Raw genomic sequence first — 24,456 nt, 5'->3', positions numbered from 1 at the left:
GTATCTGTTGAATAAAGGTTTGAAAAGGCAAGGATTATTTTATCAATTTACAAAGTGGAAAGGCTGTGATTCCCAGAGGTGAGGTATTTTGCCCTGGGTTAGTCATTAAACTGCAGATGGGAGATTTGAAACCACAGCTCCAAGAACAGCCCTTCCACCTCACGCGCACGCTCTCAGCTCTACACTTCCGCCTGCTCCAACTTACTAGCTCCGCCTACTTGAGCCTGCGCCGTCTCGGAGACTAGTTTGACCCTCGGGCGGCCGCCGTAGCGCGTCGGATTCGTTGCTGTGGGAAACGACCCGGGACCTGGGAGGGTGGAAAGACGTTTCCCGCCGGCGGGAGCTGCGGTTGTGGCGGCGGGGCTCAGCGCCGCAGCACCATGGCGGACCAGCTTTATCTGGAAAATATAGACGAGTTCGTCACGGACCAGAACAAGATCGTGAGGAGCTAGGACTGGGGAATGTGGGCATGCGATTGGAGTCTTGGGCCAGGCCAGGGTTGCTGGGGGCCTTGACCCCTCTGCGCGTGGCCTGGTGGGGACTGGCGGAGGGGAGACAAGTCCCCACGCCTCGTGCCCCTGGGCGAGCGAGGACTCGCAGGGGAATTTCTCTGCCGCGCGCAAGTCCGCGTCCCTTGGGTGGGCGTGTTGGGGACTTTGCTAGGAGCCAGGGCTTAGAGGACAGGCGCGGAGGGAGGGGCACTGGTAGATAATAATTGTAAGGCGTTTCTTCACCTGTCTGATAAGGTGGCTGGCGTTTAAAGTCCCAAGTTTACTGTTGAGGAAATTGTGCCTTAATTGGGTTAGGTGACGAATTGTTTAGCCTTTCAACAGTCGATTTCCTCCTCTAGGAAATTTGGTATTAATACTTCATAGGGTTTGAGTAAAAGATCAAGTGAGCCGATGAATGTGAATGGACTTTGCAAACCGTGATAATTGAGTGCCTACTGTGAGCTTGGGATATACATGACTGCATTTGATCTTTACAGGACCCACCCAAAGGGCGGTGGAAGTAACCCTAAAAAAAGGAAGTTGAAGCAGACGAGCCAAATAACTTCTTGGTAGTTAGTAAGGGATAGGCAGTTTTCCAACCTACGTCTGTCTCTTTTGCTATTGCTTTCGTCTATGTCTTAATTATTGGAAACTCAGCATTTAGAATTGAAGACTTTGAGAGGTGAGGAGCATACAAGGAAGTGACAAATGACGGGAAGTTCGAGGAAGGGTGGAAGGAAAAACAAGGCTTAATGCCTGTAGTTTCCAGTCTAACCCCAGATACAGTATTCATCGACTTTTTTCATTCCTACCCCTACACCATCTGTGCCTGTTAACGTTTGTATGGCTGCAACTTTCCTTAGAAGTTTACGGTATACACTTCAAAGTAATCTAGCTCCTGGATGAGTTTTAGATATTTATCAGTGGCGGCCACACAAAAGGATGGAATGTGAATAAAGGGCACTAGTAAAACAGAATGTAAGGAAAATGAGAGCTTTTTCTTTGTATATTCAGCCCTTCTTTTTAGACTCTTGCATTAATTAGCCTGTGAAACAAACTTTTTAATATTTGTAAGATAAATATCTCAGTCCTACCTGCCCAGATGGATCGTTCTTGCCAAAACTAGGGTGGCAGCTACTGTAATTTATAAGGCATAATCATCAAAGAGTAGGAATCTCTAGGAGCCCTTGTGACTGACTTGCACTCTGGAGTTATCTAATAAAATGTTAAAAAAAATTTCTTCTTGTAGGTGACATACAAATGGCTGAGCTATACACTAGGAGTTCATGTTAACCAGGCTAAACAGTAAGTCCAATTTACTAATTTTATTCACTTTGGAATTTTTTGTTTTGTTTGTTTTGCTTCACTTTTATTTTATTTAAAAAATTTTTTTTAATGTTTGTTTTTGAGAGAGAGAGCATTCATGCAAGTGAGCATGAGCGGGGGAGGGGCAGAGAGAGAAGGAGACACAGAACCCAAAAGCAGGCTCCAGACTCAGCTGTTAGCACAGAGCCTGACACGGAGCTCAAACTCATGAACCATGAGATCATGACCTGAGCCGAAGTCGGATGCCTAACCCGCCTAGCCGACTGAGCCACCCAGGTGCCCCTGTTTTGCTTTGTTTTTAGCTTTACAGTTAGCCTTGAGGTAATTTTTTCTTCCCCTGGAAAATGGGAAAGAGAACTATTTTTTATACTTTTTACTAATTTTGCCCATTATTTAGGAGATAGGTGGACTTACCTACTTATATACAAATGTGTGGTGATACATTTACTGGATTTTTTTGTAGTCTTGGCTTCTGATGAACATCACTTTGTCATTTCAAATTTATTAAATGGGCTAGCCAATTCTGTTTATGTCTCAAATTTATATGCCTGTTATATCTTTGTTACATTTAACACGCGTTCCTTAGGCCCACATCTGGCTGTTACTGAAGTACTTTCACAATGAGGTCAACAGGTGTTTGATACAGGCTGTGTAACAATATAAGCCTGGGGAGAACTATTTAAGTGACAGTAAAAAGGGAGTGTTCAGGATGGCACAGGGCATTGTCCTTGAATTTTGCTGTATCACCTTTGCTTGCTGAAACTTGTAGTCCAACTTGAGGCCAAAAGGGAAAAGGCAAGGTTTTGAATTAACTTCAAAATTTCTTAACTTGAAAATGTTGTCTCTGTCCCAAGGGGACGAATTGGTGAACAGGCTGAGAAAACGTATATTGAATTAAATGCCCATTTAGTTCAGTTTATTCCTAAAGATGGTCTGATTTTTTTCCCCATTCTTTGAGTCATAGAAGCTTTCTTTGAGTTAGGGAATATTCCATGAGTCTTAGAAAATTCCTGATATATAGAATGGGTCAGTTTGGCTTTATGTGCGCTGCTGTTGGACAGATCTAGAATCTGGTTTTGACTGTGATTTTTATGCCTCCAGGACCTGAAACTCTTGGCCTAGGGATTGATTTGGATTGATTTTGACTCTCTGAGATTTCTGTTGCTAATGCTAGTCAGGCCCAAACCCAAGAGTTTCAGGTAACTTTGAGAATGGACATATATAAGAGTAATTGTTATGGCTACAGATGTTTATGAAATAACTATTACGATATAAGCCTGTTGGGGCTTAAAGGTGCATATTGAGAGCTGGGGATGAAATAAAGTTGCCTGCCATTTTATTGTAGTTACCTTGATGATCTGTAATTTTTATAGAATCAGCATACTGTTTAGCCCCTGTCTCTCAAACAACTTCATCCCATGCTACTGTCTACCTCACTTGTTCCTCAAATATGCTGGGCTCATTTCCACCTTTGGACATTTGCACCATTCCTTCTATCTGGAATGCTCTTCTCCCAGCTGTCCTCATCCTTCAAGTTGTAGCTCAAATGTCACATGTTACTTTTTGCAACAACCCTTTATAATGCTCTATTTCAGGTATCCCCACCCTTTCCTAACTTCCTGTCGTATCAATCTGTTAGTTCTTTTCTTCAAAAGAAGAAAGAGATATAAAGAGATATGCTTTATTGAGATATAATTCACATACCATGTAATTCACCCATTGAAAATGTACAACTCGGTAGGTTTTAGTATATTCACAAAGTTATACAGCCATCACTATAATTAATTTTAAAACATTTTCATCACCCTAAAAAGAAACCCTGTATCCATTAGCAGTCACTTACCACTTTCTCTCCACTCCTTTCTCATCCCCCCACCCTCTTCTTCCCAGTATTAGGCAACCACTAATATACTCTCTGTCTATAGATTTACTTATTCTGGTAATTTCGTATGAATGGAATCCTGTAATATGTATTCTTGTGTGTCTGGTTTCTTTCACTTAGCACCATGTTTTCAAGGTTTGTCCCTGCATGTATCACTAGTTAAGTCCTTCTTAGGGCTGAATAATATTTCATTATATGGCAAGTTAGTTTCCTAAGGCTGACATAACAGAATGCTATGAACTAGGTGGCTTAAAACAACAGAAATTTCTCTTGCAGAAGCTAAAAGTCCAAAATTAAGGTGTCAGCAGATGCTCTCTCTGAAATCTGTAAAGAATCCTTCATTCCTTCCTAGATTCTGGCGGTTTGCTGGCAGTCTTTGGCATTCTTTAGCTTATAGCTCCATAACCCCAGGGTCTGCCTTTGTTGTCACATGGCATACTTCTTGTGTGTTTACGTCTTCACATGGCCATTGTATAAGGATACCAGTCATACTGAATTGGGAGCCCACCCTACTCCAGTATGACCTCATCTTAACTAATTACATCTGTAAAGATCCTCTTTCCAAAGAAGGTCACATTCTGAGGTACTGGTAGTTAGGACTTCAACATACCTTTTTTTGGGTGAGGGGGGACACAATTCAACCCATAATATTGAAAAAATTTTTTTTTTAATTTTTAGAGAGAATGAGCTTGAGAGCTGTGAAGAGGGGCAGAGGGAGAGAGAGAGAGATGGAGAGACAGAGACACTCTCAAGCAGGCTCCATGCTCAGTGCAGAGCCTGATGTGGGGACTTGATCCCATGACCCTAGGGTCACATGACCTGAGTCGAAATCAAGAGTCAGATTCTTAACCGACTGAGCCACCCAGGTGCCCCAACCCATAACATACTTAAATAATACATTTTATCTGTCATCGTCAATTGATGGACATTTGGGTTGTTTCCATATTTTGAGTATTATGAATAATGCTACTATGAACATTTGTGTACAGATTTTTGTGTGGACATGTGTATTCAGTTTTTTTGGATATATATACCTATTTCTGGGTCATGTGTAACATTTTGAGGAACTGACAAGCTGTTTTTTAAAGTGGCTACACTAATTTAAAATCCCACCAGCAAGGTATGGGAGTTCCCAATTTCTCCACATTCTTGCCAACTCTTTTTATCATTTGTCTTTTTTGTTTTAGCCATCCTAGGGTGTGTGAAGTGGCATTATCATGGTTTGATTTGCATTTCCATAATAACTAATAATGTTGATCATCTTCTCGCGTGCTTATTAGCCATTTGTGCATCTTCTTAGGAGAAAGATCCTTTCCCCATTTTTTCACTGGGTTGTTTTCTAATCTTTGAGTTATGAAGATTATTTTATATATTCTGGATACAAAACCCTGATCAGATATATGACTTGCAAAAATTTTCTCTCATTTTGTGGGCAGTCTTTGCACTTTTTTGATGGTACTTTTAGAAGCACAGAAGTTTTTGTTGTTGATGAAGCCCAATTTATTTTATCTTTTTAAAAATATTACTTTAAAGTTCTGTGCCCAACGTGGGCCTTGAACTCATGACCCCCCCCCCGCCCCCCCCTTAAGAAGTCCCATGTTCTACTGACTGAGCCAGCCAAACACCCTTTTTTTTTTTTTTTTTTTTTATCTTTTATTGCTTGTGCTTTTTGCCCAACCCAAGGTCATGAAGATTTACTTCTATGTTGTATTCTAAGAGTTTTGTAATTTTAGCTCTTACATCAATAATTATCACATATTCAAGGTTTCTACATATGCTTGTTAACATATTAAAAATGCTTCAGTCCTCATAATACGAATACACTGTAGTTTTCAAATTAGGTGTTGGCTCAAGCTAATTTTAAATTCCTTTTTTTAAAAATGTTTATTTATTTATTTTGAGAGAGAGAATCCCAAGCAGCCTCCACGCTGTCAGCTTGGAGCCCAACGTGGGGCTCGATCTCATGAACTGTGAGGTCATGACCTGAGCCAAAATCAAGAGTCAAATGCTTAACCAGCTGAGCCACCCAGGTGCCCCAGCTCAAGCTAATTTTAAATGAAGCACTAAAATGTGTAAATAGGCACTTTTTCTTCCAGGAATCATTTTGTATATGGTGTAAGGAAAGGGTCTAATTTCATTTGTTTGCATGTGAATGTCCAGTTGATCCAGAATTTTACAATTCTTATTACTATCTGACATTTTCTAGGGTGCTCGCCCCAACTATCATATGAACTCCATGAAGGTAGAGAACTTGTTTACCACGTTGATCACTTTTCCAATTACTATTGCTGTATAACAAATTATCCCAAAATTTAGCAGCTTGAAACAACCATTTTATTATGTTCATAGATTCTTTTGGCTTAGAATTTGGGCAGGACACAGAATGGTTTATCTCTGCTCCATCACATTTGGTGTTTCAGCTTGGAAGCCTCAGTGGTGGGGGCCTTATCATGTGTGGGCATCTTTATGCACGTGTGGCAGTTGATGTTGGCCATCTGCTGGGACTTCAGCTGGGGCTGTTGATCAGACATTGCATGTGTCTTTCTATGTGGGCTGGGCTTCCTCAGAGCATAGTGTCTCCAGGTGGCTGGACTTCTTTTTTTTTTTAATTAAAAAAAATTTTTTTAATGTTCATTTTTGAGAGACAGAGAGGGAAGGAGTGGAGTGGGGGACAGGGAGAGGGGGAGAGGAGAGAATGAGCAAGGAAGGAGCAGAGATAGAGGAGACACAGAATCCAAAGCAGGCTCCGGACTCTGAGCTGTCAGCACAGAGTCCGGTGCTAGGCGCAAACTCCCAAACCATGAGATCATGTTGTGAGCTGAAGTCAGGCACTTAACGGATTGAGCCACCCAGGCATGCCCAGGTGGTTGGGCTTCTTACATAGCAGCTCAGGACTCCAAAAGCTAGTGTTCCAGCACAAGGCAAAAGCTGATTGCCTTTTCCAACTAACCTCAGAAGTCAGGCAGTGTCATGTGTGCTTTATTCTTTGGGTTAAAATGAATCACTAGCCCTCATATTCAAGGCATGGGGATGGACTCCACCTCTCTATGGGAGGGTGTAGAAGAACATGTGGGGTGGGAGATGTTGTTGTAGCCATCTTTGGAAAATACAGGATGCCACAATCATCTCTTCAGCGTCTGGCTCATAATATGTGCCAATAAATATTTGTTGAGTGAGTATTAAGCACTATGGTAGATATTTTCACATACATTTATCTCACATAATGTTGTCACAGTCCAATGTGATGGGTGTTATCAACCTCTTATAACAGTTGAAAAAATTGAGACTTAAGTGTCCTGTCATATTTTAAAATTTTATCTATAGGGGAAGCATTTTAAGTATTGGCAAGGGGCCCCTGTGTGGCTCAGTTGGTTAAGCATCTGACTGCCGCTCAGGTCATGATCTCACAGTTTGTGAGTTCTAGCCCTGCATTGGGCTTTTTGCTGACAGCTCAGAGCCCACTTTGGATCCTCTCTCTGGTCCCCCTCTATCTGCCGCTCCCCTGCTTGGTGTGTGTGCTCACTCTCTCTCTCAAAAATGAATAAAATATTTTTAAAAAGTATCATTTGTGGTACTAAGGGCAGTGACTAGGCGTGGATGTTATTGATTTGCTTGGATTTGTTAAAAATTTTTTTAGATGTTTATTCATCTCAGACAGAGCACGAGTGGGGGAGGGGCAGAGAGAGAGGAAGACACAGAAACGGAAGCAGGCTCCAGGCTCTGAGCCGTCAGCACAGAGCCTACCTCAGGCCTGGAACCCACGAACTGTGAGATCATGACCTGAGCTGAAGTCGGATGCTTAACCTACTGAGTTGCCCAGGTGCCCCGGATTTCTTAAAGGAGTATTTTTTTCATTTCTTATTGTTAGCATTATTTTAGGCTGTGTCATAAAACCGTAAACCTAACAGATTAGCTCTTTCTCATCATTGATTTTAAACAAGATAATTTCGGGGACACCTGCGTAGCTCAGTCGGTTGAGCATCTGATTCTTGATTTCAGCTCAAGTCATGATTGGCTCAGGGTTGTGGATTCAAGCCCTATGTTGGTGTCTGTGCTGAGCATGGAACCTGCTTAAGATTCTCTGTCTCTCAAATTAAAAAAAACCAAAACAACAAGATAATTTCAAGTTGTAAAAGTGCTGTAAAGAATAAAAATAGGTTTGAGGGGCACCTGGGTGGCTCAGTCAGTTAAGTGTCTAACTTCAGCTCAGGTCATGATCTCACAGTTCGTGGGTCCGAGCCCCGCATCGGGCTCTGTGCTGACAGCTCAGAGCCTGGACCCTGCTTTGGATTCTGTGTCTCCCTCTCGCTCTGCTCCTCCCCCACTCATGCTCTGTCTGTCTCTCTCAAAAATAAACATTGAAAAAAGTGGTTTTAAATTTAAAAAGAATAATTAAAATAGATTTGGGAAGGCATTATAGACTATATACTGTATTCATTCTAGGGAAAATTAAAATGGGAAAGTATAGTTAATCATGTGTAGGGAAGTGTATCGTTGATATTTAAGAATATTTTGCATATTTTGTCAGTAAAGGTAAAATGTTTGGTGTAATACAGTTAGATAAACATATCTTAGAGACTTAAAAGATACGCAGAAATTATTGTATTTGTAAAGATTTTATTTTTAAGTAATCTCTATATCCAACTTGGGGCTCAAACTTACAACCCCAAGATCAAGAGTCACATGCTCTAGTGACTGAGCCAGCCAGGTGCCCCTGGAAATTATTCTTTAATTTTTTTTAAAGTTTATTTCTTTTATTTTGAGAGAGACAGAGATAGTGTGAGTGGGAGACAGGCAGAGAGAGAAGGGGAGAGAATCCATGCTGTCAGCACAGAGCCCAACTTGGGGCTCGATTTCACGAACTGTGAGATCTTGATCTGAGCCGACATCAAGAGTCAGACACTTGACTGACTGAGCCACCCAGGCACCCCTGAATAGGGCACATTTTTGTCCTCGGGGAGCTTATAGTCTAGTGGGGATGGCAGATATATAATGAAGTAGTTAGAATATAGTGTGATAAGTGCTCTAATAGGTATGGCATAGGTTCTGTTAGAACTTAGAAGGCAGGGATACCCTGCTAGCCTAGGTGGTATTAGGGAAGGCTTCATACAGGAGATGATAACTGAGCTGCTGTCTTTTTTTTTTTTTTTTAATTTTTTTTTTTTAACGTTTATTTTTGAGACAGAGAGAGACAGAGCATGAACGGGGGAGGGTCAGAGAGAGGGAGACACAGAATCCGAAACAGGCTCCAGGCTCCGAGCTGTCAACACAGAGCCCGACGCAGGGCTCGAACTCACGGACCGCGAGATCGTGACCTGAGCCGAAGTCGGCCGCTCAACCAACTGAGCCACCCAGGCGCCCCTGAGCTGCTGTCTTGATGAGGAGTTAGGTAGATGAGGTCTGAGAAGAGCATTCTAGGCAGAGGGAGGGCATACCAAAGAGCAAGGGGGAACTGCAGAATGTTTCCTAAGGTTGAAAATAGTGAGTGTGGGAGAATGGTGAGAGATACAGGGGCCAGAACAAGAAGGGTCTTACCTGTCATTGCTAGAGTGTTGGAGTCAATCCTTAGGGGCTAGGAAAAGACTGAGAACTTTGGAACAAGGAGTAAGATTTCAGACAGGAGTATCCAATTACCTTTCAACATCACTTATTGACTAATAGGCATTTCAGATTTAACATGCCTCTAAACCCAGCTCCTAATTTCTCCCCCAACACCTGTTTTTCCCCATCTCAGTGAATGACAACTTCATTCTTTGAGCTGCTTAGTCCAATCATCTTTGACTCCTTTCTCTCATACCCCACAGTCAATCCACCAGCAAATTCTGTTGTTTCTTCCTTTAAAATGTACCCAGAATTCACCCATTAATCACTACCTCCATTGCTAACGTCCTGGTCTGAGCCCACCATCACCTCTAGCCGGGATTACTGCAGTAGCCTCCTCACTAGTCTCTCTGCTTCCTCCCTTTCCCCTCAACAGTATATTCTCCACACAGCAGTGAGGAATCCTTCTAAAAGGTGAGATCCTGTTATTTCTGTTCTAAAGCTTCTAATGACTTCCGTGCTTAAAGTCCTACGTAGGGTCATAAAGCCCTGCAAGTCTGGCACCACTCTTCTTCCTCCACACTTGCCTCTTTTCTGTTCTTGAACTTTGCTTACTTATATTCTTGCCTCAGAGCCTTTACATTTTTAGTCTGTCTGCCTGGAACATTTTTCCCCAAGATATCCACATTGGTGGCTCCCTTACTTTCACGAAGGTTTCTGCTATGAGGTCTTCCCTAATCATCTTATATAAAATCACAGAACTTCTCAGGCTAGTTATATTCTCCTTACCTTTATTTATTTTTTTTCTTTCATAGATTCACTACTGCCTGACATATATTTACTTGTTAGTTTATTGTTTGTCTTTCTTTTCTACAGCGTAAGGGTAGGGATTTGGACTCCTCTGTTCACTGCTCTATACTCTAGAAATAGAACATAAAGTAAAATTTTGTTGACCAGATGATTTGCATTTTTAAAGCTTCACCATGGTGGCCTTGTGGATAGTGAATGGGAAAGGGGCAGGGCAGAACTAACACTTGAAATAGTCCAGTTAAGAGATTTGGGGCCTAGAGTCAAGAATTACTTAGGAGGAAGACCTAATGAGATCTGGTAACTCACTAGACCGGGAGAAGTGAAGGATGATGATTCCAGATTTCTGGTTTGGGTGGTTTGAGTGGATGATGTTGTTAGGAATAAATGAAACCATGGGGGTGAATGAAATAGACCAAAATGAGAATATGTAGTTAGGTGACCAACCATCCTGGTGTGCCCAGGACTGTCTGTCTGTTTTAACACTAAAAGTTCATGTCTCAGGAAACCCCTCAGATCCAGGCACACCCAGATCATTGGTCACTCTAATTTTTAGAGGGAAAAGATAGCTGACAACAGAACTCCAGCAGCATGGAATAGGAGGAGGTGGTCAAGTCTGTGCAGGAAATGGGGCAGAGGCAGTTAAAGGGGTAGCAGGAGACTCAATGGGACATGGGATCATGGAAGCTAAGAGAGCAGATGCTTCAAGAAGAGTGGTCAACAGTATAGGTTGAGTTTCCCTTGGAATTTTTGAGTATTTAGCTGTCTTTGGCAGAAGTGTGACATATCAGAGGCACAGTAAATGTTTCTTAAAATAAAAGACACAAATGCTATGCCTCTATTGTTGTTTTTGTTAAATTATTTTGTTAAACTAAGTTAGGGGGAGTCAACTTTGGATACTTGCTGGGAATAAAGATAAAAATTAGTTTAGGGATACTACTAAAAGCAACATTGGGGCGTCTGGGTGGCTCAGTTTGTTAAGCATCTGACTTCAATTCAGGCCATGATTTCACGGTTCGTGAGTTTGAGCCCCGCACCAGTCTCTGTGCTGACAGCTCAGAGCCTGCAGCCTGCTTAGGATTCTGTGTCTCGCTTTCTCTCTTCCCCTCCCCCATTCATGCTCTGTGTCTCTCTAAAAAATAAATAAACATTAAAAAAATTAAAAAACATTAAAAGCGATTTTATTTTTACATTGAGTGTCAATTTCAGGTCGATGAATATTCTGAATACTGGGCAGTGTGAGTAAGCTGTTACATTCTGCAGTTCTGAAACAGCATTGCGTCTGAGCGAACATAAAATTTGAATTTCAGAATGAGACACTTATGATCATCTACATAGTGGTTCTTACTGTTTTAGAGTAATTCCTTTGAGAATCTATTAACCCTGAACTGTCTCCTTCCAAAAACACATGTGTATCTTGCTTTCAGTTTAGGGAGTGGAGGGTTAGAGATGGCCACAAGAATCCCAGGCTAAGAGTCACTGATTCCCCTCGTTTTATATCTTAGGGTTAAGAGGCCTAGAAAAATTAACTTATCCAGGATAGTTAGTGACTGAACTTTTTCTTGATTCATTGTTGTATCCACTGTGTGTTGTTGTTACTGTGCCAACTCCATACAAGTTGACCCAAACCTGTATGTCCTGTTTAAAGTCCATTTTTTTTTTAACTCTCTGTCTATGGGATGGATCAAAATGTTCTGTAAAAATTTGATGGACCGTCAGATTTTATATATTTTAAGTCATGAATTAAGAGTTGATGGGGTAAAAACTTAATAATGACTGGTGCCTTTTGTTTGGAACAGGATGCTGTATGATTATGTTGAAAGGAAGCGAAAGGAGAATTCAGGAGCCCAACTGCATGTCACCTATTTAGTGTCTGGCAGTCTCATTCAGAATGGACATTCTGTAAGTTGTCAGAATCTTATGAGCTGGAGTATGTTTGAGTTGTAAACCATGTTACATAACATAACACAAGGGAAAACAGTAGGATTCAGTATTAAGGAAATTTTAAAGGGAAACTTCAAGATGCTGATTATTTTGGATTTTTAGACTGAACCTAAAACTCTAAGTTTGGGTAATATCTTGGCTGTGATGCAGAGAGAGTATCATGATTATTCAGTTTTCCTAGGCAACAAGATTAGAAGACTGCTCTGTTATTCTTTTCTTCCTCTTCAAAGTATACTGGGGACAGTGATGGTTAATTTTCATCCTGTTCAGATGTCCAGCCACAACTTGGGTGTTCAGAAAGTCCAATTTTATTTATTTTTAAACTGAGTTTGATTTCAATTTAAAATTTTGAAAAATTTCATCTTGGTAGGCTTATGTCTGAGTGGCTGAGGGACAGAGGTGTTAGTAGGGGACTGAGCTAATGCAGTGCAGAAGCATAGGCCAGGAACACCTTTATTCTTCTGTATCTATTTATAGTCCCATCTGGTATCTGGTCATTCATCAGCACAGGTTACTGCTGTGTTTTTATCATCCAGAGCACAAAGCTTTTTCAGGTCTGCTGACTTCTCTTAGCTACTTCCCTGTCCCTCTTGAGGGCTCAAGGATCATTCTATTACTGTCATGCCTGGATGAGGGCATCAGAAGCTCTGCTGAGATAACTCGTTCCTTCTTCTTCACTAGACTGATCCTTGGGAACTTTGATAATTTCTCCTCTCTGTCTTCCTCCCAAAAGTAAGGGACACCTTTTCTATTCTCACTTCCCCAAATCTCTAATCTGAAAGTTCTTTTGCTTCCACCACCACCACCATCAGCTCCATAGAACTTAGCCCAAGGATTAGATTTCCTGCTCAGATATCCACTAATGTATGAGTTTTTCTCTTTCTTTTGACTTTCCCTTAGAGCCCTCCGCTCAGAAAAGCCTGATTTATCAATATATTGACTGGGGTCATCTTGTAGCAAGAGTCCCAAGCATGTGAAATTTAAAACTTGGGGCGCCTAGGTGGCTCAGTCGGTTGAACATCCGACTTTGGCTTAGGTCATGATCTCACGGTCTGTGAGTTCAAGCCCCGTGTTGGGCTCTGTACTGACAGCTCGGAGCCTGGAGCCTGCTTCGAATTCTGTGTCTCCCTCTCTCTCTGCCTCTCCCCAACTCATGCTCGCTTGCTCTCACTCTCGCGCTCTCTCTCTCTCTCTCTCTGTCAAAAATAAACAAACATTAAAACTAGATTGGCAATTTAGTAATTTATAAGGAGAAACAACTGCTGTGGGATCAGATCCTTATATTCTGTGACCAGCATATTCTTTCCTCATTGGTAAGCTATTTGGCAAGCCAGGTGATAACAAGGTATTTATAAGTGTAAACAGAATCAGATGCCATTATATATCAGAAACACAAAATTAAGCAGACCTGATTTATTTGCTTTCAGAAATAAACCTGCCACCAGAATCCTTTCCACACATAGCTTTAGAGTGAATACTGCCCAAGTTTGCATCTGAATGTCTTCTTTCCTTTTTTTCTAGGTTTAACCCCCCCTCTTTCTTTTCTTTTGTTTTTTCTATAAGGCAAAGCCCTTTTATTTATTTATTATTTTTTTAAATGTTTATTTTTTGAGAGAGAGACAGAGACAGAGTGCAAGCAGGGGAGGGGCACACAGAATCTGAAGCAGGCTCCAGCCTCTGAGGTGTCAGCACAGAGTCTGATGTGGGGCTCGAACCCACGAATTGCAAGAATATGACCTGAGCCAAAGTCAGACACTCAACTGACTGAGCCACCCAGGCACCCTGCCCCCCTCTCTTTCTTTAATTAGTTGTTGCCTTCAATCTAGTCATGTCAATTTTATTTATTTATTTATTTATTTATTTTAGAGAGCATGAGTGGGGGAGAAGGGCAGAGAGAATCTTAAGCAGGCTCCATGCCCAGCACGGAGCCCAACATGGGGCTAGATCCCATGACCCTGGGATCATGATGTAAGCCAAAGAGTCGGATACTCAACTGACTGAGCCACCCAGGTGCCCCTAGTCTTACCAGTTCTTTACCTTAGAATAATTGTGTTCCTTTTTTTTATTATTACTATTTTAATGTTTATTTATTTGTGAGAGAGAGACAGAGAGAGACAGAGTGTGAGCAGGGGAGGGGCAGAAAGAGAGGGAGACACAGAATCGGAAACAGGCTCCAGCCTCTGAGCTGTCAGCACAGACACCAATGCAGGGCTCAAACTCACAGACCATGAGATCATGACCTGAGCTGAAGTCGGATGTTTAACCAACTGTGCCACTCAGTCACCCCTTGTGTTCCTTTAAAGCAGTGGTTTTTATTCTTTTTTTTTGATCACTGATTCCTTTAAGAATCTGAAAGAAAAATATGTATGTTGACATATTCATAAAATTTTGAGTGAGATCATGACCTGAGCTGAAGTCAGATGCTTAACCTACTGAGCCACCCAGGCACCCCACCCCCGTGTCCATCTTAAGAGGAACCCACTGAGTGGGACGAGGTGGCCGAGTGGTTAAGGCGATGGACTGCTAAGAGGAACCCACTGAATCAGACCTCTACCCTGGTATGCATTGTTTAGCATAAGCAAGTTGGCATTTCAACTGCCAGTATCCCCTCAGGCAGCATTTAGCCACACTGAACTCTCTAGGCCGTCCATATTTTCTCCTGAAGGTACCCATTTTTGTTTGTAGGGCCTTACTTAGAAAGTTACATAAGTTTGAGTGGTTAATTCCTAATGCTGCTTTTCTAATTAGCTCTATAATTTTTTTGGTACAGTTTTACAGAACCTAACATTTTTCAGAATGACTTTTTTTTTTTTTTTTAAATGTTTGTTTATTTTTGAGAGAGTGAGTGAGAGAACAAGTTGGGGAGGGGCAGAGAGAGGGAGACACAGAATCTGAAGCAGGCTTCAGGCTCTGAGCTGTCAGCACAGAGCCCAACATGCGTCTCGAACCCAAGATCATGACCTGAGCCGAAGTTGGACACTTAACCAACTGAGCCACCCAGGCACCCTGACCTTTGTTTTTTTAAGGAGAAAATGCATTATGGAAACATACTAATATACCCAGTTTATAAAAATCACACTTTTGAAAAAAAATTTAGTTGATTTTATACTGCTTTTTTCTCTTATGTTATATGAGTTTTGGTAGTTCCTAACATTCATAAATATGTTAAAATACTGAAAAATATTTGCTTTAGTAAAGCAAAACTATCTTTAATATGATTACCAAAAACAGGTTAAGATTTCTTTGCAGTTCCTTTTGTCTGTAGGATATATCTTACTAGGGATGCACAATCAGCTAGTATTTTATTTTTTTATTTTTTATTTTTATTAAAAGCTTATTTGTTTTGAGAGAGAGAGTGTGTGAACAGGGGAGGGGTGGAGAGAGAGAATCCAAAGCAGGCTCTGCACTTTTAGTGTAGAGCCCGAGGTGGGGCTTGATCTCACAAACTGAGATTATGACCTGAGCCAAACTCAAGAGTCAGATGCTTAACCAGCTGAGCCACCCAGGCACCCCAATCAGCCTGTGTTTTAGAGTCACTTGCAATAACTCCTCTCTGTGGATAAGCCACCAATTAAGTATCTAGTTAAATTCAAAATTTTTTCCACTTTCAATTTTTAGGTTCCCTACTTTTCCTTACAGGTAATTATTTTAATAGATTCTGCTCCTATTCCGTTGTTGTTGTATATATTTTTATTTTTATTTTTATTTTTATTTTTATTTTTATTTTTATTTTTATTTTTATTTTTATTTTTATTTTTTTTAACGTTTATTTATTTTTGAGACAGAGACAGAGCATGAACGGGGGAGGGGCAGAGAGAGAGGGAGGCACAGAATCGGAAGCAGGCTCCAGTCTCTGAGCCATCAGCCCAGAGCCCGACATGGGGCTTGAACTCGCGGACCGCGAGATCATGACCTGAGCTGAAGTCGGACACTTAACCGACTGAGCCACCCAGGCGCCCCTATTTTTAATATATGCAAATATATATTCTATTACTCCTCCCTCCCTTTTTTTTAAGAGAGAGAGTGCAAGTGTGGGGGAGAGGGGCAGAGGGAGAGAGAATCTTAAGCAGGCTCCACGTTCAGTGCGGAGCCTGACATGGAGCTTGATCCCACAACTTTGGAATCACAGCCTGAGCTGAAATCGAGTTGGATGCTCAACTGACTGAGTCACTTAGGTGCCCCTTTATTACTCCCTTTCTTAGATAAAAGTTTTCATACTATACTCCCTATTTTACATTTGAACTCATGACCTGGAGACCCAGAGTCACATGCTCTTTCAACTGAGCCAGTCAGGCCCCCCAAAATATTCCTCATTCCTTATTACAGCCACCTGATGCTACATTGATAATACTTTAGGTTTTTCAACAGTCCCTTATTGATAGTTTTTGGAGTTATTTACAATACATGGCCTTTACAAATTGTGCTATAGTTAACCTGTATTTTTTTTTTTTTTTTAATATTTTTGCCACTTTTAAGGTTGCGTTTCCTAGGATTGTTAGGATGCGTATGTACTTTTGTTGGGTAATTGCCAAATACTTCTCCATTTTTCATTCCTACCAGTAATGTATGAGAGTCCCTTTTCTATATAATGCATGTTGTCATATGTTTCGGGGTCATTTGTGTTTCTTTTCCTATGAATTGTCTTCATACCTCTTGCCTATTTTTTCTAAAGGAGTTTATTTCCTCTATTTTAGAAGCTATATATTAACCCTTTGTGATATGAGTTGCAGGTATTTTTCCCACTTTATCATTTCTCTTTGTACTTTGGCTTAAAGTTTATTTTTGTCATCTAAAAATTGTACATTTGTTAGTTTTTATAGATTATTTAAATTCTTCTTATTGTTTATAGTTAGGAAACTTTCCTCATTCTCATATCACTTTATAGTAGAATTTATCTGTTTACAGAAGAATTCACCCATATTTTCTACTAGTGTATGTATGGTTTTATTCTTTACACTTAAATCTCTGCTTGGTTTAGAATTTGTTCTAATCTGTGAGAGACAGATCCAATTTTTATTTGGTTCCATATGATTATATATTAATTCTCTTTACAAAACTTACTAAGAGGTTCTTTTACTCACACTATTTGAGATGCTGTGTTCATTTTCTTGTGTTTATTTTTCACTGTTTTAAAATTTAGTTTTATTCAAAGGGGCACCTGGGTGGCTCGGTTGGTTAAGCGTCCAACTCTTGATTTTGACTCAGGTCATGATCTCACAGTTCATGAGATTGAGCCCCACATCAGGCTCTGTGCTGACATCATGAAGCCTGCTTGGGATTCTCTCTCTCCCCTGTCTCTGTCCCTCCCTGGTTCGTACTGTCTCTATCTCAAAAATAAATATACTTAAAAAAAATGGAGTTTTATTCTAATACGTTAATACTAATGCATGCCTGATAACCTAGTGATAATTCATAAGTTTAAGAGTTCACAACATTTTTAGAAAGCACATAATGTTAACATTCAAATAAGGCGTTATAGAAAATTTTGTGAAGAATGAAATGTTTACTATAATCCTTAAAAGCCTTGGTCCATTTTGAAAGATCAACATTGAAGTTTTAAAAATCAGAAGAAAGGAAAGTAAGTTTTTTTCCTCCACAAAATACATAAGAACCACTTGCTGGCATTTGTATTTTGAGTGCCTGGAATAAAATGGGCTACATTTTCAAAGGCAGTTAGTAACAGCTTGTACAAGGACTTGTTTCATTTGATTTAGCACCAAGTACATACATTAAGAGTAAATACACCATTCAAGAGTCATGTTTCTCCTCTAGCTCTCATATGCCCCACAGGACGTAAGCATCCTTGTTACCCCACTAAGGGATCAAATCATTTTCATTTTAATATGGCAACTCAGATTATACTCACCGGTAGAGTTTCTTCCTGCCAAATAACAGTGGCCATAACTATGGCAGTGAATGCTAGCAGGTATCAACTTCTTTGATTAGGAATAAAGAACTCAGTCAGCAAACTCAGTTATTTTTTGGTCTTTTTCAGCCTGTCATGTAAATGCTTTTAATTGCTATAGCCGTTTACTAATTATGATTGTTATATATATCAAGGGAATTTTCCTCTAGCATACATGATCTCTTTCTGTTTCCTTGTGCCATGGGTTTTCTTTTATTCTTCTTTTTGTAATTAATTTATTAATTACAAGACAGATCTTACATTTTGATTACAAAGCAAACTAGCAAGTAGATCCTAAAGCACAAATTTTTAAACTCCATAACATTTGAAAACATAAGACTTTACTTACATTTTCTGTTGAATATTCAGCTTTGGTGTTTTTGCAAGAACTTCTGTCTGTTTCTGATGTAAATCATCCCTCAGTGCACATGTATTTTCAAAAGAACAGTCTTAGGAAAATGAACTTTCTTATGTGCTAATTAATACTTTTTTTAGTAAATTGAAAATTTGAGTAAACTGAAGGTATGTTTAATGACAAAATAAATACAGCATATGTGACTAGTTTATAAGTGTCTTAGTGTATAGGTAGCAGTGAATTTGCATCCTGCAAACTAATCTGTAAATCCAGTTTTTTTTTTCCTTGGAATTTTATAGACATAATATCTCACAAAGCCATATACCACAGTGCTGAAGATGCTTTTTCTTTTTTGGATCAGTCTATGCAAAAGCCCCTTATAAGATACTTTCCCCAAATAACATGGAATTTTTTTGTTTCTTTTCCATAAAGTAAGGAAACTTTATCAACCACTTATTCTTCTGAACAAATGTTAGGTTACTACCAATTGCTTTTTTAATTTGCTCTAAAAGATTTTTTTTAGGGCCGCCTCGATGGCTCAATCAGTTAAGCATCCGACTCTTGATTTTGGCTCAGGTCTTGATCTCATGGTTTGTGGGTTCAAGCCCCACTTCTGGCTCCGTGTTGACAATGTGGAGCCTGCCTGGTATCCTCTCTCTCTGCCCTTCCCCACCTCATGCATGGGTGCTTTGTCTCTCTCTCTCAAAAATAAATAAACTTAAAAAAACATTAAAAACGTTTTTTTTTTTTTTTTAAGTTTAGACATTTCTGATGTTTTTCAATTGCACACCCACAGATTACTGGATAAAACACTAGATAATTTCAAAAGATGAATCTTCATATTTCACTCATTTGACACATCCTTAATTTCCAGATAAAATCAGTAGAAATGAAACTAATAGAATTCTCAAAGAATTCATACATGCCAGTCTTAGGATAAGGAGCTTCTAAATGCATGGATGAGGAGCTTCTGCTCATCTTACTAGGTAAATGCGATTTTCCTCATGAAGTAACTGATGCTTTCTGGTTCATTTGTGGAACTTTTGTTTGTAGGGAATCATATACATAGGGCCAGATCTTATCAGTTTCTGTTGTGGAGAATGTATCCTACACCCCTTTTGTCTGGTAGGTAATATTCCAGGACCAGTTCTATTTGGGTTTTGTAAGCCTTCCATCTCTTGAGAACCATTTCTGGTCTGTTATTCTCACACTGGATGATAGGTGCTCCAGTCAGATCATCACGGTTTTGGGAGGGATGAATTTGATGTTGTAGACCGGGTGGCTAGGTGGATGAATTTAGCAAGGAGTGAGGTGTTGTTTAATGACCTCAAAGGGCATGTTCAGATTAATCACCATGTCTATCTGATAAACGATCCAGGGCTTCTGCTTGTGGAAGTGTCCTTGGAAAACTATCTAATACCCAGCTATGTTGGGTGAGATTTTTCAGCTCACGAAGAGCCAAGCTGAGTCATGACATTGTCTGAAATGAGCTTCCCTTGTTTAGTGAAAGTCTTGGCTAACCAATTTCTGTGTCCCAAGCCCATTGTCTCAGAGTGGGTCCCTGTGGGAGAGGGGCTTCAGCTCAAAGTATTTTGTGATGTGCGATGACACACCTTGCCCGAGCTCGGTGCCACCATGATCACTGCGTTCAGGAGGCCCGGGCTGCACAGAAAGGGGGCTTTGGCCTGGTTGCACGCTCACCCTGTTCTGTGGTTTGGGACCTGTGGGCTGGCAGCACTGTGAGCTGAGGGCTGCCATTTGTTTGGTTTTTCATTGTATTGTTGATATGTATATTCTATCACTTTCCTTAACCTGATGAAGTTTTAAAGTAAACAGCTTAAGTTAAAAAATAAGCCTGACTTTATGAAACTGTAATACAGATTTTTATGGGTACCTAATGTTCGTAATTTCACATCAAGGTGCAATTGAATTATCAGCAAAGAAACTTTCAAATTGGAAGTTGTACTACTACTTTAAACACTAATGAGATGTTATTTCCTTACAGTGCCACAAGGTTGCAGTAGTGAGAGAAGATAAATTGGAAGGTAAGTGTTTTAGCAACTTAGCAAGATTTTCCTCTTTTGGGATCAATGTAGGTACAGAAAAAATCTGCCCCTAGCATCTGCATACAATTATATTTAGCTATTTAACTGAAGAGCTGAATATTCCTTTTATTAGTAGTTTCTGAAACATGTTAAAATAGGATACCACATCTGCCTAACTTCCCATTTTTAAGACCAGTAGCTGCTGACATTTATAAAGCACTTTTATCACAGGATTTCAAAGCTCATGTGATTCTTGCAAAAAAAACTATCATGAATAACATGTGGAACACCTCATCAACTGTAAAAAGACAGTAGTCTCTAAATACTGTTTTGTGTTCCAGGACAGTTTTTTAGGAAGAAAATTAAAGGTTGCTTTTCCAAGGTCAGAAAGATTTAATAGAACTTCTAAATTAAATTTATCTTCCCATTTCAAAATTATTAATGCTATGGTTCTATTTAAAAATCCAGTTCAAAGGAATTTTATGACAGGGTCCACATGATCTGGACCTTTGTCTCAAGACAAAACTTGTACTGTTGTACTTCCTATATAAAGACTCCCACCAGTGGTGTCATTTTCTTACAAAAGAACTCTGAGGTATTTAGGGTGGTGGAGATGTCCACTTTTTTCTTTGTGAATTCCCACAGTGGTAGGCAAAGTGAGATTTATTCATTCAGTAGATACATCATGAGTATTTATACTCTGTCAGGCTCTGTGCTACGTGCTGGAGACTCAAGCACATTCCCTTTCTTCGTGGAATCTAACATTTGTTCTTGTGATGTTCTTCTGTGTTTCTCCTCTGCAGACTTATCTGGTTAGTATTTTTGTTATAGAGTTGCTTTGTCTGCACAAAAATTGAATTACATAATTGAGTCTTCTCAGGTAGAAATTATTCTTCAGTTATATGCTAAAGATTCTTCCCTGACTGAAAAAAAAAAAAACCCTAAAACATCATAGTCATCATCAATCATTCATTAATGTTTACCGAATGTCCACTGGATGAGTGATACCCTCACAGGTGTGGTACTTAGGACTGACTCACCACTACCTACCTTGTCATTATGTCCCCGTTATAGAAAAAAGAGTTGATGTTATACTGTGTATGTGACTCTTTGGCCTTTTAGGGCTTTTTGGACCACCACAGATTGCAAATGGTTTTAATGCAGAAGGGTTTCTTGTTAAAGTCCCCACATGCTATGAAGTTTGTGTATTAACAGACTGCTTTTCCTGTTGACTTGTAGCAGTGAAGTCCAAGCTAGCTGTGACTGCCAGCATCCATGTGTACAGCATCCAGAAAGCCATGCTAAAGGACAGTGGGCCTCTGTTCAATACCGACTATGACATCCTTAAAAGCAACTTGCAGAACTGCAGCAAGTGAGCTCCTTAATGTTCCTTGTGGGCTTCTTTACGAATTGATTTTGTAAGATGTTTACACAGTGGCTGCCTCTTAAGAGTGAATGCCAAGTCTAGTAAAACCCCATTTATCTTGCAGTAAGACACATGCCTGGTTTTATTAGTACATCATAAGGTGAAAAATAGCAGCCACAACCCATATTGAAAACCCCAGTGGACTCCCCATAAATCTATTTCTCATGTATTTATCCTGTCACCGCCACCAGAAATGTTTGTTGTGCCCCCTCATTACTCCCTTACCCCAGTCTCTGCTTGTCTGAATCCTACCCATTTTTCAGGAACCAGTGTAAACGTCCTTCAAAAACTATTTCTAATTTGTTATCCCTCTACCTTCCATCCAAAAGCAGTTGATCTTCCACAGCCAGGATCACATCTTGTTTGTTTTTGTACTTTATATCGTTTTCAGTGAGGTGATGGACCATAATGCACAGGCTTGTGTTGTGGCTTTGCTGCTTAATAGCCTGGTGGTTTTGGGCCAATTACTTAAACTCTTTGAGTTTTGGCTTTTTCATTTTTAAATTAAATTCATTTAAAAAATTTTAAATAGTAATACCTACTTTGTGGGGTTGTATTAAGAGTTCAAATCAGTTCCCCAGACATATTAAGCACCTACTACTTTGATAGGTACTAAGTGAGATCATTTGAATTCATTCCACAAAGTTCTGATGAGTACCTATGACATGCCACACACTGTAGAGTGAATATGGCCCAGTACCTGCTTATGGAACTAATGGTCCTATGGTAAACACTTACATTATAGCGTGACAGTGCTATAATAGGAGTAATACTGAGGGAGGCTATTTGGGGGGCATTTGTGGGAAATCAAATAGCTAGGGCCTGTGTTAGGAGATTATAGGGAACGCATTGCAAAGCAGAACACTGCTTTCTGGCCTGCTCTTCTCATAGCCCTCTGAGTGATCTCCACCGTAGTGGCCTCCTCAAGACGTCATGAACAATGACTGATTACCCTCCTCAACTCCCATGAGCAAGAAGATTCTTCAAACAAAAAAGGGGGATAGGTGGGAAATCAAATAGCTATGTCCTGGGTTAGGAGAATGCATGCTTTCCTTATAATCGCCTAACCCAGGACATAGCTATTTGATTTCCCACAGACACTCATCCCTCACTTTTGGGTGGGGTGGAGTGATGAGGCAAAAGAGAGAAGGCTTCCTAGAGGGTGTGACATTTAAGTCAAGGCCTTAAGGCCCAAGTAGAAGTAGCCAGTAAAAGGAGAAGTAGAAGAGTGAGGACAGAACTGTGAGGAAACATGGTGCTTGTGTGGAACCAAAGTCATTTTCTATGGCTGGACTTAGACTGAGAGGTAGGAAATAATGAAATATAAGACTAAAGTAGGACTCACAGTGTACACTTTGACTAGTAGGTTAAAGAGTTTCGACTTTATTCTGAGGGCACTGGGGAGCCACTGAAGATTTTGAAGCAGATGGGTGAAATGATCAGAGCTGCATTTATAGAAAGATCACTTGGGGCACCCAGGTGGCTCAGTCAATTAAGTGTCCAACTCTTGATTTTGGCTCAGGTCATGATCTCATGGTTTGTAGGATCAAGCCCCACATCAGGCTCTGTGCTGAAAGCGCAGAGCCTGCTTGGGATTCTCTTTCTCCCTCTCTCTCTGTTCCTCTCCTGCTTGTGCTTGTTTTCTTCCTCTCATTCAAAAATAAATATTAAAAAAAAAAAAAAGATCACTTGGCTGCAATAAGATGGTGAACATCGATCAGAAGGGAATAATCGGGAGACAAAGCCATCAGTGAAGTGAGATATTGCAGTGATTCAGGGTGGAGATGACAGTTATCTGAAGTATAGTAGTTGTATTGAGGGTGAAGAGGTATGAAGGTTAAAGAGTCATGCTGTCAAAACCTGGATGTTGTCACGCTTGGAGACCAGGTGTGTGTATGTGGCTGGGTGGGAGTGTTCATGATGTTAAGGATGATAACCGTATATCTGACTTGGTGGCTGAATTGGGTGATGGTGTTATCAGTAAGAAAGGGAATATGTGGGGAGGAGTAAGCTTGTGGGGAGAAGGAAAATGGTGAATTGGGTTTGGACATGTTGAGTTTGAGAAGCCTGTGGGGAGTCCAAGTGAAGATGTCCATGCAATAGATAGGTGAGTCTAGAGCTAAGGAGAGAAATCTGGCATGAAGATAGAGATTTTGGAATCAGAGAAAATAGGTAATTAATTGGGACACAGCAGTAGATACAGTCATTCACAGAGAATGCGTAGAATGAAGGAGGGCAGAAAGTAAAACTCGAGGCCATGGTTACTAGCTGTATAACCTTAAGCAAATTATTGAACCTCTCTGTGCCTCTGTCTCCTCATCAGTAAAATGAAGCTAACAATGGTACAAAGCTCAACAGGTTATTGAGGAGTAAATGAATGAATATATATAAAACACTTAGAATAGTGTTTGGTACGTAGTAAGCGCTATTTAAAGATAGCCACTTTTCAAGGGATGGGCAAGAGAAGAGGAGCCTAAATGGGAGCAACCAGAGATGAGAGGAAAATCACGAGAATATAGGGGGCTCTAAAAGCAAGGAAAGAGTTTTAAGAGGTAGGGACTGATTGGCAATATCATATCTTACTGAGAAGCAAAGTAGAATAGGAACTGAAAAGTGTCCATTGGATTTAGTGATGGCCTTGGTGAGAGGCTTTTCCATGGAGTGGCCAGAATCTGGTGAACTGAGTAAATGGGAGCATGATAAAGTGGGACAGCAAAAATGGACAAGTCTTTTC

General features: G+C 40.3%; 1 protein-coding gene and 1 pseudogene across 1 annotated transcript in view; one reads left to right on the top strand and one right to left on the bottom strand.

The window, feature by feature from the left end:
- Positions 1-275: 275 nt before the first annotated feature.
- POLD3 (DNA polymerase delta 3, accessory subunit) overlaps positions 276-24,456 on the top strand; it is a 50,372-nt gene continuing 26,191 nt past the window's right edge. The window contains exons 1-5 of the mRNA XM_042904575.1: positions 276-440; positions 1,741-1,796; positions 11,847-11,949; positions 20,257-20,296; positions 21,536-21,668. Of these exons, the coding sequence (XP_042760509.1) occupies positions 381-440; positions 1,741-1,796; positions 11,847-11,949; positions 20,257-20,296; positions 21,536-21,668 (392 nt within the window). The 5' untranslated portion in view covers positions 276-380. The remainder of the gene's footprint in view (positions 441-1,740; positions 1,797-11,846; positions 11,950-20,256; positions 20,297-21,535; positions 21,669-24,456) is intronic.
- LOC122199466 lies at positions 19,028-20,250 on the bottom strand (annotated as a pseudogene).

Source organism: Panthera leo, chromosome D1 (genome assembly GCF_018350215.1).
Source record: "Panthera leo isolate Ple1 chromosome D1, P.leo_Ple1_pat1.1, whole genome shotgun sequence".
In the NCBI taxonomy this organism is placed as follows: domain Eukaryota; kingdom Metazoa; phylum Chordata; class Mammalia; order Carnivora; family Felidae; genus Panthera; species Panthera leo.
This window is presented reverse-complemented; position numbering and strand designations above follow the sequence as displayed.